Genomic DNA, 16,538 nt, shown 5'->3' on the forward strand with positions numbered 1-16,538 from the left:
TGATGCACTACAATTTAACTGTTGAGAGTTTATTTACTGAAGGTTTTATAAATTTATTTTTTAAATTATAGAAAAAAATATATAGCAAAATATAGGCCTGCATTTGTGTAACTGCAAAGTTTGAAGGCATGAACTTGAGAAAATTAGAGGCTTTTAAAGAAAAATAAGTCACTGAAACTGACTTTTGTTCATAAAAGAACGAGCATCTTACTTGGAAAATTTACCTAAAAAAAAACCCCCAGAATGACCAATGTTTTTGGAAAAAACATACTTTTTTATATAGAAAACAGAAGACATCTAGAAAAGAATCAAAATTATGCCTGTTTGATAGTTTTAACCTTTTAGATAATGGATTGATAAAGAAAAGAAACTCAATTACATGTCCAGAAAAATGCAGAGAAACAGCTGATTACATCTCCACAGACTTTAAACTACTTGATCACCTATCAATTAGTCATGTTTTTCCAATAATTTTCAACACAGAGATTGCTGACATCATAACAAAACACCGCATCACAAAACAATCATCCAAATGGTTATGTTCAAAGAAAAATTGTTTTTTCAAAGCTGCAACAATCACCAGCAACTTGTCTTGTGAACACACTGCATTTATTTACAGAATATCAAAAGAAATGGATTTTGACCAGAACATAACTTTCCCATAATAACTGCTTATGCTGAGACTAATATGACAGCAGTGTGTTTTTGTCCGGTGGATGGCGCCCCCTTTCAGCTGAACATGGCTGTGTGTCTATGAAGTTGTGTCTGAGCATCTCTGACTTGTGGTCCTTCTCATCTACTGGTAGTACAACTCCAGGTTCATCCCATCGTGGATTTCATCTGCAGGAGCAACAGTTAAGTACAACAGTCTGAGTTTATTGGCACAAGTATAAAATAAACATCAACAAACAAAGTGCCCACATAGATTTCTTCTATTTTGCCCACAGCAGGCTTCATATTATCAAAAAGGTTCAAATTAAACAACCTGATTACACACAAGGTGTAGTTTTCACAGCTTGTTTTACTTAATAAGGGAAAAAATGCAATTCAAATGGACCTGAAAAACAAAGATCTAGTTGCCCTCAAAAGTGATCTGCCACTGGATGTAAAGTTGTTTTCTTTTTGTTTGTTTATTTGGGGTTTTTTTACATCCCTGTGAAGGAATTTTGGGTTGTTCTTGCAGCGTGGTTTTAATCAAGCATGCCCAAGATATCAAAAGTCATCTCACAGCAACTCAGTTGGAATTAGCACCAGTCTTTGAAAAGACTACTGGTACTGCAAAACCGTCATTTGGACTGGAGCAGTGGTTTTGGCCTTGGAACTTTCCCATGGAGGCCATTTTGGCCCAGTCTCTTGATTTTATTGTTGAACGATGAACACAGACCTTCATTGAGTCAAGTGAGCCTTACAGTGTTTTAAATTGATTCTTTCTGACCTGCTGCATGAGTCCTTGGTGTGCTCTGAGTCATAATGATAGGTTGGCCATTTCTTTCTGCATTTATGGATGATGGCTCTCTCTGTAGTTACAGCTCAGTAAATTTTTATGTTGTTTTTTTTTTTTTATAGAAACAAGCAACGCAAAGCCAGGCAGGGCTAGGGAGTGGGCAAGTAAAGTCTGTTGAACTGCCAGACTTATAATATACAGGCAGAAACCCTGATTAGTAAGTTTAATTTAACAATGATTAGTGGGAAAAGCTATGGTTATCAAATATTTGAACACATTTGAAGTATTTCACTTTTGCTGCCAAAACAGACCTGACAGGTCCTAAAAACCACCACCCTCCTGAAGACCTGCTGCGTTTTCTGTCAACAAGATATTGGCATCTGGTTAAGTCCCGTTTGTCCCTCAGATGCAATCTGTGTGTCATAACACCGCAAAATAGTTTTTGCTGCTGGGCACAAAATCCAGTCAAAACAAGCTGAATCTAACAGGAAACACAACAAACCAGAAAACAGAAACATTCCTTTGTGATTATCAGTAACCTGGTGCAGTCTCACTGATCAGCTATAGAGAGTGCAAGAGGAGCACTAAAAGGATACAGTCTCCTAGAGTCACATGGTCCTTAAATATGGTATACCTTTAAAAAAAAACAACAGAAATAAATGTGAGGACATTTTGCAGATGTGAACAGTAGTGAATGTGGGAGCATTTCAAATCAGCAGCCTACCATTTTTTCAAAACGATCTTGTCATATCGTGTTCCTGTCTGAGCTGCGATGAGCTTCTTCAGATCTCCGATGGTATCCTCTGAGCTGAACATGGAGGTTAAGGAGCAGTGGGACGGCACAAAAACAACTACTGCTTCTGTCAGACAACAAAAATCTCATCTACAGACAGGCTGAAATCCTGCTTAGACTCTTTTCAACCGTCCAACAAAATTTAACATTAGGAACTAAATGAGGCTGATTTTTTTCTTTTGATATAAAATTAACAATTAGGACTAGGAACCGAATTTTACTGCACTTTATTATTGAAAATTGGACTGCACTGGATTGATTTGATGATGCACTTCTCTTAAAAGTTTGACTCCTGGCACTACAGAAATAATTTGGCCTTCATAAAACCAAGATATTGAGAAAGGACCATGAAAGGAAAACGGATGTCCTTTGAAATAATATCCAAATAGGTTTCACTAAGAAACTGAATAACTAATAACTTGGGGTTTTTTTCTCATCAACCCACTGCTTTTCACACACTGTCACACAAGGATACTTGCATTTGACTCGGACTTTCTTTCCAAGACGATCGTTGCAAACCACCTCGATCATTTTCACCGTCTGTCACAAAAAAAGAGGGAGAACGTAGTTGGGCCCGCGTTTAGCATAGCTGAACTTGATTAAACAATGGGTCAAAACATGAAGCAGTTTCGTCTGCAAATCCCTAAATTCAACACAGTAACCGTGTGAGTTAGCTAACATGCTAAAAAAAAATACCGTCGTTAAATTATTACTTTATAAACGTGATTATAGAGGCTGTTTATACGCATAAACAGCCTCTATAATCACGAAGATACTTACTTAAGTAAACATTCATTTACCAAATTTAAACACTCTTCACATACACTAAAAGTGCAGGTTGAAAAATAGTTCTCCCTCTCTGGTATTTTCTGCAACGCTCTCGTTCGTTTTGCCGTAAAGCAGGTTCAATTTCTAGACCAATCAAATCAAGTGGAACGTTGTTTCACAAGAAACGGAATCCAATGGGAGAGAAGGAAGGCCACCGTAGGGCGGGACAAGTACTGAAAACAACTTGTATCGAAAACAAGTTATTAACTGTCGTGTCCTGCGCTGTAACTCCTTCCTTGCTTCGCTGCAACAGTGAATTGAAATTTGAAAACGGTGCTACTACAGAAAATATGGGAGACGAAGAAAATTTACCGTCCGGATGGGAGAAGAGAATGAGTCGTAGTTCAGGTAATGAAGCCCAATCTGAAACAGGATAAATGAGCCACAGAGTTTTATAAAATTGTATTGTAAGTAGGCTTGATTCGCTAGCTAGCTGCATGTGCATCGTGGTACAATAAAGAAACAAACTAGAGAAACCCTATTACTACAGAATGATTGGCTGAAAGAAGTGATGTAGAATAAGAAGCCATGAACGCTTTTTTCCCAGATCGGGTTCGACTTTAGTGGTTGTGTCGTTGCACGAGGAGCTAATTCATTCAGGTTTGCTGCTGCAGGGCCACGCATGACGTCATCCCGTTGTAGAGATTTGCGTTAAAATAGCGCGAGACCCAGAGTTTTAATTAACATAAAAGTATCTAATAATCAAATCTAAAATTGAAAAGAGACAGGTTGTCTTGGCCTAGCCTTTTAAGAGAATCTTGTTTTAACTGATTTAACAAACGCCAACCTGAGTAAAATAGGAGTAATTGTCTGTATTTGTTTTTTTCTATATGACTCCAGAAATGCAGTTCAGACTATTTTTTATCAAATATTTAATCAAATTAAGTACTTGCTTTCATGAAGCAATTTTAGCTGTGGCTACACTGTTGACTTTAAAATAAGGGATATTCATTACTCAGTAATTAACGTACATGCAAAAATTTCATGTTGCAATATATTTACAACATTTAGGGATGAATAAAGTATTTTTGAATTTGATTTTTTTTAATTGGAATTTTGATGAATTGTTGAAAGAAAGTACATAAGACTGAATATTGTTTTTTATAGCTTCAAAAACATTTAAAGCAACAGTATTTTGTACAAACATGCAATTTAGTACAGCTTGACACCTATAACAATTATTTGGGTTATTTTCTCTTCCTTTCTCTCTGACTGCCTTAATTAAAAATATGCATGATTTATTCTCTATTTCTTCTCCTTCACCCATTGTAATTGTTAATAAGGCTGTTAAAGAGTTTTGTAGCAAATAAAACCAAAATGCCTAATGTAAATCAGTTGTTAAATGTGTAAAAAAAAATATATATATATATATATATATATATATAGTAGCTAAAGTGATTTCATGTGTCTGTCATGTTCTAAAAACTTAGCCAGACTTCTTTTAATTTCTATTATTTAGATTTTAAATTATTTGTTATTTTTATTGTTCGATTTGAATCTTGTTTGAGCCAGTTGAATCTTATGAAATATAAATGATCAGAGCAAACCAAAATAATTCTGATTGATTTCCTGCTGGTTCACATTATTTACAGGTAGTGCATGACAACCTTTCCTTGCAATAAGGCAGAGAGCTGAAATCTGACCACTGGTAGAGGAAATTAATGCCAGGTGTGACTGGTTATGCTGAAACGCATTCTTTGATTTAAATCAGCAAAGTCACATATTTATGTCTAATTTGACAGGGGCTTTTCTCCTTTTAGAGTTAAAAAAAAAAGTTTCCTACAGGGATCTTGTCATACTGATCAGTTATGGCGCTGATGCTGCTGGGACCAACATGGTGCAGAGAGCTTGAGCTTTAAACACTGATACTGACAAACTGTATTTATACGTTTGTTTCTTTTTGTTGTTTTGTTTCCAAATCATGCCAAAGCATGATTTACTGTCATTTAATTTGCAGTTAAAAATTGACAAAATTATATGACATAATCAGCGTTTTGTGTCTATTGTCTATTTTTCAAAAATGAACGTAATTTGGACGTCTGTATGTTTGCTCTTGCAGGAAAAGTGTATTACTTTAATCACATCACCAATGCCAGTCAGTGGGAACGTCCAGTAGGAGACGGACGTGGAGAGCCAGAAAAGGTTGAGCTGAAATAACGATTCTTACATTTTAATTGATTTCACAGGGCACCCAATGACAAGAACTGTATATCATTACCAAAAATAATATATGAAATGTATCACTATTAGTTAAGATGAATATGCCTGTGTTACAACCTGAGCCTACTGTTTTTGCACTTGTCCTTGTTTGTGATGTTCTTTTTTATAGCTCTTGTGTTTGTGTATCTGTGTAGTGTTGTTACAGAGACTTCATAATCCGTGTTGTTTATGCTCCTGGTTGTGTTTGGATTTTACATTTAATTTATTATTTTTAGTTGTTTTATTTTGGACATTAAAAATATCTTCCAGTTCCAGTGTTAAGAGTTGTTAACAAAGTTAAAGTTTACTCGTCTTTGAGAACGTAAACCTGCATTATTGTGCCATTATCTATGTATTACTTGAAAATAGTCCCAAAACAAACAATACTGTTGTTTACTGCAATAATTTCTGGGACAATTTCTCATCTACAAAATGTGCTATCATGACAGACTTACAGTAGGTCCCATTGGATAAATTATTAATGATCTTTGAGCGTAGGGTTCATGGCTTTTCTTTCCCTCTTGCAGGTTCGCTGCTCTCATCTGCTGGTGAAACACAATCAGTCACGTCGACCGTCTTCCTGGCGAGAACAAAATATCACACGATCTAAAGATGAGGCTTTGGACCTCATTCAGAGTAAGTAGAGATGATCAGATCTGAGCTGCAGCAGGATGCCACTGTGTAAAGCATGAGCTGCTAACAGCTGCAGTCCAGGAGGTTAAGATGTCATTGTTATATGTCAGTAATTGATTTCAAAAGTAAAGATTGTTTACTTTCTTTTTTAACATACAGTACAGACCAAAAGTTTGGACACACCTTTCTAATTCAATGGGTTTTCTTTATTTTCATGACTATTTATAAGGAGTGTGTGCAAAGCAGTAATCACAGCAAAAGGTTGCTACTTTGAAGAAACTAGAATATAAGGGGTATTTTCAGTTGTTTTACACTTTTTTGTTTAGTGCATATTTCCACATGTGTTATTCATAGTTTTGATGCCTTCAGTGTGAATCTACAATGTCAATAGTCATGAAAATAAAGGAAACTCATTGAATTAAAAGGTGTGTCCAAACTTTTGGTCTGTACTGTATGTTAAAGTCATGTTACAGCCTAAGCATCATGGGAAAGAGCGTCCTCCATAAGAAGAGATGAGAGGCTCATGATCTATGTTGCTTGAGGTCCAGCATGAAGTTTTCACAGCTCAAACCAGGAGCAACCATCTTCCAGGAAACATTAAAGCACTTAATTTAATTCTAAGTTTGGCAAAAAATAAACTTGTTTTTTTTTTTTAAGCCGTAATCATCCATTTTTACAGAAATGTGCACTTGAAGTATTATATCACTCTTTGTACATAATTATATAAATTTCAGTTTTAAATAAGTGGATTTTCAAAGATATTATTAATTGAGTTGTCATGTTTGTGTTTGTCCATGCAGAGTACATCGAACAGATCAAGTCAGGAGAGGAGAAGTTTGAAAGCTTAGCCTCCCAGTTTAGCGACTGCAGCTCAGCAAAAAATGGTGGCGACCTTGGTGTGTTTGGAAGAGGTAAACCCAGAATGGCATCCACATAAAATACTTACAGGATTTACAGTGCTATTGTCAATAACTGAAGGATTCTAACTTTGTTTTTGACTCGTGAAAAATCCTATTCTTTGTTGAATGCACATTCTGTATGCTTCAGGTCAAATGCAGAAGCCTTTTGAAGACGCCTCCTTCGCTCTCAAAGTAGGAGACATGAGTGGGCCTGTTTTTACCGACTCTGGAGTTCACATCATCTTACGTACCGGCTGAAAGACGGCACCACCTGCTCTCACTCCACTGTCATACACGCATTTACTGAAACTAACCCAAGCAGGCCTGCCATTTGTTTAAAATGCACTCATCACCCCAGTAAGTCAAACACATGCAGTAATGTTTGACTGCATGTGCTCAAAATCCCACACTCAAGTTTGATTAATAAAATGACTTTGAGAACAAATGACTATTCCCAAAGACCTGAAGCTTTTATCTACCACAGCAATGCCATGATAGAGAAGCATTAGTGCCTGGAGTTGTGACTGATTCCTGAAAAGCAGATGCTACTGTAACTGACATGTGCATGTCTTTAAAATGGACCATATATTGTTTGCTTTTTATTCTCCTCCATTCCTGCTGTGTGCAAAAGCAGTTCCTTTATGTAAACCATTTTATCAAGATTTGTAGGTCGGCTGTTTAAATCGTTTTCAAGATGTTGTGCATCCCTGCAGACGGAGAATTAGCTGTTCTTTTGCGTTCTACACCCAACATTCAAAAACTAACAATTTGTTCATTTATGGAAATGACTTCAGAAAGAGCATGATTGATTCCAAGACAGTACCATTGAAAGCTTGCAGGGTTTAACATCAGTCCTCACAGCTTTTAAAAGCATCAATATTCATTTAAATTGTTGACACTGTTGTAACTGAGGAATAAAGTTATAAAACACATTTTTGTCCCTTTACTCAGTTCCATTTGTCACATTTCACTGAGTGAAACATTAATTATTCTTTCTTTTTCTGCTATCTTCTATCTCCATCACAAGTGCTCGCAGACCCAGACCAAATCAATGCAGAGTTCACCAATAGATAAATGCGCTGATGGTGGGTAGTTTGCAGTGGTGTAGTGTAGTCTATTGTTAATGTCACAGTAATATTTTCTGGGAATGACGTTGCACTCCAGCAAACTGCGGACATGGAGATTAATCTGGACTGCACCCTGAACGTGAAAACAACCGTGAGCGAAGTGTCCGTAAAGGTAAACAACTAAACGGCATTTTAATTCTTAAAATAAAAGGAAGTGTCTAATCTGTGCAGGAGGAAATCTGAGTTGTGGACCCGCTGGAGGAGCGTTTAGGTTTTCTGTCAGTGACGAAAAAATGTTGAAACAGCTTAATTACAGAGCTGAGAATTAAAAAAATATTTAGAGTTTACCAGATTATGGTGAAATGCACCCAAAACCACACAAAAATTCCTAAAGTAAGTTTTTTTGTTGCTTTTTTTTTTTACTGTTGTATTTATGCTATTTTTCTCATTATTAATTTTTAGTGGAAACATAGACTATTGATCTTTTTTTTTCTTATAATAAATGTGTAAATGTATTCTGTTTACAAGCAGCCTGTGTTTGTAGCCGCCAGTTGGGCATTTTTGGTCTGGTTTTCATAGAGCTGGTTGCTTGTTTCTCTCCAGATCTAGCAGCACTGAGGGCTGAAACCTGTCGGCTCAACGGGCAGCAGCCCTGCAGACGCATTGAAAAGTCTGAAAAAATTCAGAATAAAAATACAGTCTTAATTGAACTGTTCATTAAAGCTGCCCAGTTTTTAAAAATGACAGGAAAGTATTAATAATTATATTAAAATATGAATAGTTGCAAAAATTTAACAAATGATGCACTGAGGATGCAATTTGCATGAAAGTGCTACTCTAAACCTGAATCTCAACATTGCAGATTGTAATATCTGACCATTTTTGAGCATAATATCAGACCTGTGACTCCTCCCATCAAACTCTGCTACAGAAGATACAAAGACAGCTCTTGATAAAATGTTTCTTGCCACACTGACTGAATACAAAATATTTGCCTCATCATTAAAAATCTTTCTAGTTCATCCCTTATTAACAATGTGTTGAACAAAAATTAATGTTGTTATATAACACAAATAAACAATAAATTACTGAAATAAATCGACAATTAATTAAAAACCAAGTTAGTTCAGTATGACTTTATTAATTCCAAGGAGAAAGTAGATGTATTAAGACATTTCCAAAATCTCTGCAAAGCATAATTGCTGATGACTACAACTAAAGTTAAACAACAAAAATAGTGCTTTTAAAATAGTTTGCAGAATTACAGAATGTCGCAAATAATATAATCATCTTGTCCAATATACTTTTAAAAATGAACAATTTGTGGTGGTACTGTAAGTAGTACCCCTTTCAGGCTAAACTGTGTGTCCACCAGTGTTGTAGAACTCAAAACTAGTCCCCTTGACAGGGTACCCCTCGAAGGGTCCAGGGGGCAGCAGTTGGTGCCCAGGTTAGGAACACCTGAACATGTTGGCTCTTTAGGTGAGATCTTCATGGCGCTGCTCTCCAAATACTGCTCAATAGGAACCTTCATCCCTGTCTTTTGCGAGCTGCTTGGCATGAGCTCATAAAGTGGCCGGAGGGAGTACCAGACAATGTTAGGCTGGTTTTTCAGGCTCTTAAGCCAAGTTGAGAAGCCAGTTGAATCATTTTGAGAAATTGCAAACTCCCCTAACCAACCATTTCCTCCTGATACTTCTGTGTATGTTGCAGGAGACCAGAGCTGTAGCTGCTGGAGGAATCCTGATGTTGTAGGATGCTACTGCACAAAGTAGAGACACTAGACAGCTTAATCTTCCCCAGGCCGACAGCGATACCACTCAATAAACAGGAGTGGACCTGGATGACAAGAAGAACAACGATGTTATTGCTCAAGATGTTCATAATAGAAATGTTTTTTGAGTATTTCTGTTACACACACAACAGGATCAGGCAATAAAACTTGTAAACCATCTCATTAGGCTTTCTTATACCAGAAATTGCTGTCATCTTGTGTTTTAGTGCAATAACATACAAACTTGTGATAAATTTGAAATGTTTAAATGAGCGCGTTGTTACCGCTTAGGTTCGTGAAGCTGTCACTCTTCTCATTCGACCCCCAAGATGAATCTAAAACTGAGTTTTAAGTTCTTCAAAAGGTTACCCTAATTATCTGGAAAATAAAACAATTTAAATGGTCTGAGTCCTGATACAGTGTGTGCCGTAGATGTTTCGAACATCCTTGTATGCAGCAGCAGTGGTGGAGGTGTAGTGACTTGGTGGCGAGCTTAAATGCGTTTTGAACTCAGAGCTGAGGGAAGGTGTGCTTGATACACGAAAACTGAACACCAAGAGGGAAAAAAATTGTCTGTTATTTTGTGAACATGACCTGTCAGAGCCTAACAAAAAATATTTCCAATCCTACCCATAATGAGCACATGTGACCCTGTGTGTGCTGAAAATGTAGCTGTCCTCTCTGGTCCTCTCAGATGCAAAGCTGTAGGCGGAGGAGCGGGTTCCTCCCACTTGCAGACTGCCAGAGACGTTAAGTGCTATATCCAGCCCAAACTGATTAAACATAGACAAAAAACACTTGGTCAGTCTTCAGTTCAGTCTTTATCAATGAGACTTCAATGAATCATTTCAGACTGGACTAGTGCATTGCAGTAATTCAGTCTGGAGGAGACAAAGGAATGAAGTGATTTTTCAGAGTCTGAGAGGGAAAGAATGGAAATGTTTCTTAGATGATAGGAGATATGGTTGATAACTGATTCAAAAGTGAGTTGTGGTCCATTTTTACTCAGAGATCACAGAGCTAGAAAACAAACTCTGGAAATCCTACCTGCTCCATTTCCTTTGTGCATATTTTGCTGTTATTACAACTGCAACAACATTTTGAATGTCAAGAGCATTATCATTAAACGCAGGTTTTGTGATGTAATATTTCAGTTACTTCAGTTACACTTCAAAGCGAGGTAAACGCACCAGGAGTTAGTAACGGTACCATAAAACTGTAAACCTCTCTTCCAAGTAGTTTAAAGCCAATTTGTTCTCTCTGTTATGCAGCAATGCATTACAGAATAAATTATGTCATTATTTTATTTTATTTTATTTTTGGAAAATATGAAGTAAAATAATTTTAAAAGAGTTTGAATCAGCTGCAAAAGTTGGAAAACTTACTGTTTGCCTGCTACTTGCAGCAGTTATTACCAGATTCAGCACCAACACCTGAGGAAGATCAATAGAAGGTCAGACTTTATAAAGAGATCAGAGAGAGGATGACCAACATCTCCAAGGAGATATTTATGACATAACAACACAACAATCTGAGATTAGATAGAGGTTTAAGTTAGTGGATAAGCTGATGAATAAAGGTGATGATTACACAAGGCACTTTTTTTTTTTTTTTTTTTTTTTTTTTTTTTTATAGCACATTTCAGCAGCAAGGCATTTCAAAGTGCTTTACATCATAACAAACACAGAATCACAATGCAATATAGAATCAATCATTAAGTCAAGTTACATCAATAAATTTGTAATTGATTACATTTCAAATACAATTCTAAACAGGTGGGTTTTCAGTTGAGATTTAAAAGAAGTCAGTGTTTCAGCTGTTTTACAGTTTTCTGGAAGTTTGTTCCAAATTCGTGGTGCATAGATGCTGAAAGCTGCTTCTCCTCGTTTGGTTCTGGTTCTGGGGATGCAGAGCAGACCAGAACCGGAAGACCTGAGAGGTCTGGAAGGTTGATACAATAAAAGCATATCTTTAATGTATTGTGGTGCCAAGCCGTTCAGTGATTTATAAACTAACAACAGTATTTTAAAGTCTATTCTTTGGGCTACAGGGAGCCAGTGGAGGGACTTTAGAACTGGTGTTATGTGCTCTATCTTCCTGGTTTTAGTTTTCGCACCTTAATTTGTGTAACATCTCAATATGAGCAACCAAAAGAACACATTACCAAATATTAAAATTTGATTTAATTCTTTTGCAAAAAGACACGACATACTGTGACACAGTCAGAAGGATCTGCATCTAACCAAGGTTTCATATTAAATACATTCTGATTGCTTAGAACTTGAGTTGGAAGGTGGAGTTGGAATTATGAAAAATTCACTTTTTGAGCTATAATATTTTCTACTATGTTTTATTCCACACAAGAATAAAACATTATTTTGCTAGAATTATTTCATTTTTCTATATTTTTTTTTCATTTTTTAAACAACTTGTGGAACATTTGTGACAATTTGTAGAAAATTTTTAAACAAGGAAATGACAATTTTACAACAGGAATGGAACAGCGCAAAGTGTGCGTGAGCATTTATTTATCCATTCATCCATTTTCTGCTTATCTGGAAAATCTTAATAAAATCGAGAAGATTTTAGACAACTCTGACCATTCTCTTCATAAGACTGTCTTGAGAAGGCAGAGTATATTCAGTCAGAGGCTTGTTATGAATTACTGTAAATTCGCTATAAGAGATCTTTCCTGCCAACAGCCATTAAAATTTACAACAACTCTTTGAAGAATTAATGAGTCACAACAACATTTATTTTGTTGTTTGGGACTAATAAAGTATTTTTCAATTTGAATTGTAATTGACAGTAATCTTACCCCATACATAACTCCTTGAGTTTCCATAGCAACTAAAACAAACAAGAACCTGACACAGGTTGTTTGACATCATCGTATCCATGAGAACCTCTGTGTGATGTCAGTGATGTCATAAATGTTCAAAGAGATACAAAAATTCTCAGTTTGCTTTTCAACTTGGTTGGAGGTAGATCGATCCCAGAGAGACGACTTCAAACTGACTTTACAAACCATTTTAACTGAACACCAAGTCAAGAGGATTTTTGACATTGGTTGGGACCTTGGATTTCTTGTTACGAAGAAACAAGATAAACAACTTCTGACAATAGCATCCTTTAAACATTTCTGATGTGTGGACGACTGATGTTTAAGGCTGAGGATGACCTGGTATCACTTACAAATATGGACTGTGAAGCTGACATTTGCCATAATGGGTACATTTACATCTATGAAAGACCACAGAAGGACAGGACGAATTTAGTGTTGGGCTCAAAGTGACCCCTGACCAACTACAAAGAGAGTACTACAGACACATTTTGGAGGAAGTGGGTGGAACATGGCCCCCACAGAGTCAGCCACATTCCCCACTTTCATTGCTGAGGCAATTTATCGAAGTTCTGACCATAAGGTTTCAGTGTCTGTTTTGGGGGCAACCCTAGAATCACCAGAAGGGAGAGATGCTGTCAAGATGAAGATAGAGACCTATCGGGTCTTTTTGGTCTGTGGGACCCCAGAAGCAGCTGATGGGTACTGGCAGTGCAAGCGGCATGCAGCTCGGGTGGTTGATGAGGCAAAACTTGGGCATTAGAGAAGTTCACAGAGGCCATGGAGAATGACTTGGGCAGAGTACTTCCTGGTGACTTTGAACAATGTTTTTTTTCAAGTTGGTTGTTAGGCATTTGAACATGGGGTTTTTTTCCAAGTTGGTTGTTAGGCGTTTGAACATGGGGTTTTTTTTCAAGTTGGTTGTTAAGCGATTTGAACAGTGTTTTTTTTTTTCAAGTTGGTTGTTAGGCGATTTGAACAGTGTTTTTTTTCCGAGTTGGTTGTTAGGCGATTTGAAAATCTTTTTTTTTTTCAAGTTATTTCTTAGGCGATTTGAAGTGTGTTTTTTTGAGTTGGTTGTTAGGCGTTTTGAAAATCGTTTTTTTTCAAGTTGGTTTTTGTTGTTTTTTGTTAGGCGATTTGAACAATGTTTTTTTTCAAGTTGGTTGTTAGGCATTTGAACATGGTTTTTTTTTCCAAGTTGGTTGTTAGGCGTTTGAACATGGGGTTTTTTTCAAGTTGGTTGTTAGGCGATTTGAACAGTGTTTTTTTTTTCAAGTTGGTTGTTAAGCGATTTGAACAGTGTTTTTTTTTTCAAGTTGGTTGTTAGGCGATTTGAACAGTGTTTTTTTTCCGAGTTGGTTGTTAGGCGATTTGAAAATCTTTTTTTTTTTCAAGTTATTTCTTAGGCGATTTGAAGTGTGTTTTTTTGAGTTGGTTGTTAGGCGTTTTGAAAATTGTTTTTTTTCAAGTTGGTTTTTGTTGTTTTTTGTTAGGCGATTTGAACATTGTTTTTTTTCGAGTTGGTTGTTAGGCGATTTGAAGAGTGTTTTGTTTCGAGTTGGTTAACTTTGATAAGCAAAATTTGGTTTTGGGGCCCTCTATATTTGCTAATAATGTGTATTGCTGCAATCAACAGTTAGACAATAACATCATTCACACACCTGCTATAAACTTATTGCATCGCTGACTGTGCTGTTTACATTATATCCTATATGAAGTTTCTTGACTTTCTGTCATATAAAGATTAAGATTGACCTTTTTTACTGATTGACCAAAACAAGACCTGGGAAGAAGCCCTGAGCTACTGTCCCTTCATATGGCTCTGCCTTCACTACATCTCCTCCCTCCATTATTGGTTCTGGGTTGATGACTGTGCTGTAGAAACAAAAGAAAACTGTGACACCAGTGGAGCCATGGAGAAAGAAGGAGACCATTGCTGGTTCAGCAAGTCTGATCATGATGAGTTTCATTTTATCTGTGCTGTAAACTAAGAGTTGTGACTTAGTTTGTGAGTTATGGTATTCCTCATCAAAAACATACCTGAAGAGTCTTTAATGTCTTGTGGCAACCATTTGAGGCTGCCTAAACGCTTGCTCCCACTGAGCGCTGTCTGTTTCCACAAAGTTTCTTCTTGGGCTTGATTTTCTGAGTCAGAACACCCCTTTCTGTCCCTGCACCTCAAGGCTCCTGCAGACTACCTGCAGCAGCAGTTAGAAAACATCATCTGGAACTACAAGTCTGATGAGCTTTTCATACAAACTACTTTTCAGTCAGATAGTCCTAAGAGCTGTTGCAAATGGCATAATGGAGAAATATTGTTGTGATGACATCCTCCACGCAAAGTATTGGACAGAGCAGGAGATCCTTAAAGAGACAGAGACCAATTACAAGGTGTCAAATTGGCAAGTTAGATTTCTTATGTTCTTATGTAAAATCTAGACATTATTTTTATAATAATAATAATGAAGGTGACAAAGTTACTGGACTGTGCTACATATATATATATATATATATATATATATATATATATATATATATATACTCTCTACAGCTCTGCGTTTTAAATGTTGGTTATATATTTAATGTACTGTGTGTCCTTAGTACTATCTCTACCAACTGCGCCACTACAATTACAAGAAACAACAACTTGTAATATGTCATTCTGTGTTTGGTGATTCTATGATACGAGTTTCACTTTCTGAGATGACTGGCAAGACAATGCAATTTTATGCAATATTCTAATGTTTTAGATGTACTGTTGTATGTGTATGTGTATGCATACACCACACCCAGGTCTTAAAAGAAATCATTTCTGTAACTCCTTTGAACAATGTTTTTGTTGTTAGGCTTTACGAGTAAATGCTAAAATTTCTGAATTTGGTAAATGTGGTCTTATAAAAACTCAAATTAAGACATTACACAGAAAACAACTGTTTTGTAACAGTCACTTTTACTCATTAGCTTGACATCTTTAATTATTAACCAAGTTAACAGAACACTTTCACTAATTCCAAGGCCACTTCATTAAACTCTATTATCAGTTTGTTCTGTTCATTTTTTCATCTTCCTTGTCTCCTTGGAGATATTGGTGCCACTTCTCTGATTCCCTTATAAACTCTGGTCCTCAGCTCACCTCGCTCAGCACTCAGCTGAGTCTGGTTTTGATTGGAGGATTCCTCTTTTAGTTTTGTGCGTAAAGTTTGAAAACAGGTTTCCTTCCTTCATCGCTGGAACATTGCCAAAACAAGAAATATCCTGTCCAGGAATGATGCTGAAAAACTAGTCCAGGCGTTTGTTACCAGCAGAGTGAGCTACTCTAATTCTTTACTGTCAGGAAGTTCATAAAACACAGCTAAAGGCCTTCAAACGATCCAAAAATACTGCTGCAAAAGTTGTGATAAAAATTAAAGAGCGATCATATTTCTTCTATTTAAGCTTCCCTTCACTGGCTCCCTGTTAAATCCAGAATAGAATTTAAGATTCTCCTTCTCATGTATAAAGACCTTAATAATAAGCTCCATCTTACATCAGAGATCTGATTGGTCCATATGTTCCCAACAGGGCGCTTCACTGTCAGCCTGCAGGTTTACTGCTGCTTTCTTTAGGTTGTAGCAGTAGAATGGGAGGCAGACCCTTCAGTTCTCAGGCTTGTCTCCTGTGTGAAGCGGCTCCCAGTTTTACTCTGTGAGGCAGACACTCTGTCTACTTTTAAAACTAGGCTTAAAATTTTCTTTTGTAATAAAGCTTATGGTTAGATTGAGCTATTTCTGTAGTTATGCTGCTATAGGTTTAGGCTACTGGAGGACAAACTTACCACTTCTTGTTACCTTCTGTTTCTACTACTCACCAATTTGAATTATTTGCTTTAATTTCAATAGTTAACCTTTTTGTTTCCTCCCAGTTATTTTTCTTTCCATAGAAACTAAACCTGGTCTGGCATGCTGATTGGCTGTGATTCCTTCTTAGAGGCATATTGCTGCCATCAACTAATCGTTCTCCCTTTTCTGCTATTAACTTTTTACTTTCATAAACATAAAAAAAACCCTTCATCAGTTC

At 36.6% G+C, this 16,538-nt stretch overlaps 2 protein-coding genes across 4 annotated transcripts; one reads left to right on the plus strand and one right to left on the minus strand.

The window, feature by feature from the left end:
- Nucleotides 1–253: 253 nt before the first annotated feature.
- Nucleotides 254–3,162, minus strand: ubl5 (ubiquitin like 5). Of its 3 annotated transcripts, none has more exons than XM_032562949.1 (5): nt 3,062–3,162; nt 2,713–2,777; nt 2,169–2,252; nt 2,041–2,078; nt 254–840 (listed from the first exon to the last, which is right to left on the minus strand). In XM_032562949.1, the coding sequence occupies exons 2-5, from the start codon at nt 2,766–2,768 to the stop codon at nt 797–799; spliced, it is 222 nt and encodes a 73-aa protein (XP_032418840.1). In that variant the 5' UTR covers nt 2,769–2,777; nt 3,062–3,162; the 3' UTR covers nt 254–796. The 3 variants fall into 3 exon arrangements, with proteins under 3 accessions (XP_032418840.1, XP_032418839.1, XP_032418841.1); XM_032562948.1 differs by having other exon boundaries at nt 3,038–3,160; XM_032562950.1 differs by having other exon boundaries at nt 3,018–3,145.
- pin1 (peptidylprolyl cis/trans isomerase, NIMA-interacting 1) lies at nt 3,080–7,728 on the plus strand (the record flags this gene model as incomplete). The annotated part of the gene is made up of 5 exons (XM_032561926.1): nt 3,080–3,413; nt 5,125–5,207; nt 5,792–5,900; nt 6,698–6,808; nt 6,945–7,728. Coding segments are annotated over 5 exons (747 nt in total), but the record flags the coding sequence as incomplete, so codon positions are not given.
- Nucleotides 7,729–16,538: the final 8,810 nt, after the last annotated feature.

This window comes from Xiphophorus hellerii, chromosome 5 (genome assembly GCF_003331165.1).
Source record: "Xiphophorus hellerii strain 12219 chromosome 5, Xiphophorus_hellerii-4.1, whole genome shotgun sequence".
NCBI lineage: Eukaryota > Metazoa > Chordata > Actinopteri > Cyprinodontiformes > Poeciliidae > Xiphophorus > Xiphophorus hellerii.

Bases quoted from the DNA above. Each gene is read 5' to 3' on its own strand.
- ubl5 (XM_032562949.1), bottom strand. From the start codon at position 2,768: ATGATCGAGGTGGTTTGCAACGATCGTCTTGGAAAGAAAGTCCGAGTC. The intron at 2,079-2,168 runs GTAGGCTGCTGA...TTTTTTTTAAAG, and splicing joins AAGATCGTTTTGAAAAAATG to GTATACCATATTTAAGGACC. The intron at 841-2,040 runs GTATCCTTTTAG...TTGCTCCTGCAG, and splicing joins CCATGTGACTCTAGGAGACT to ATGAAATCCACGATGGGATG.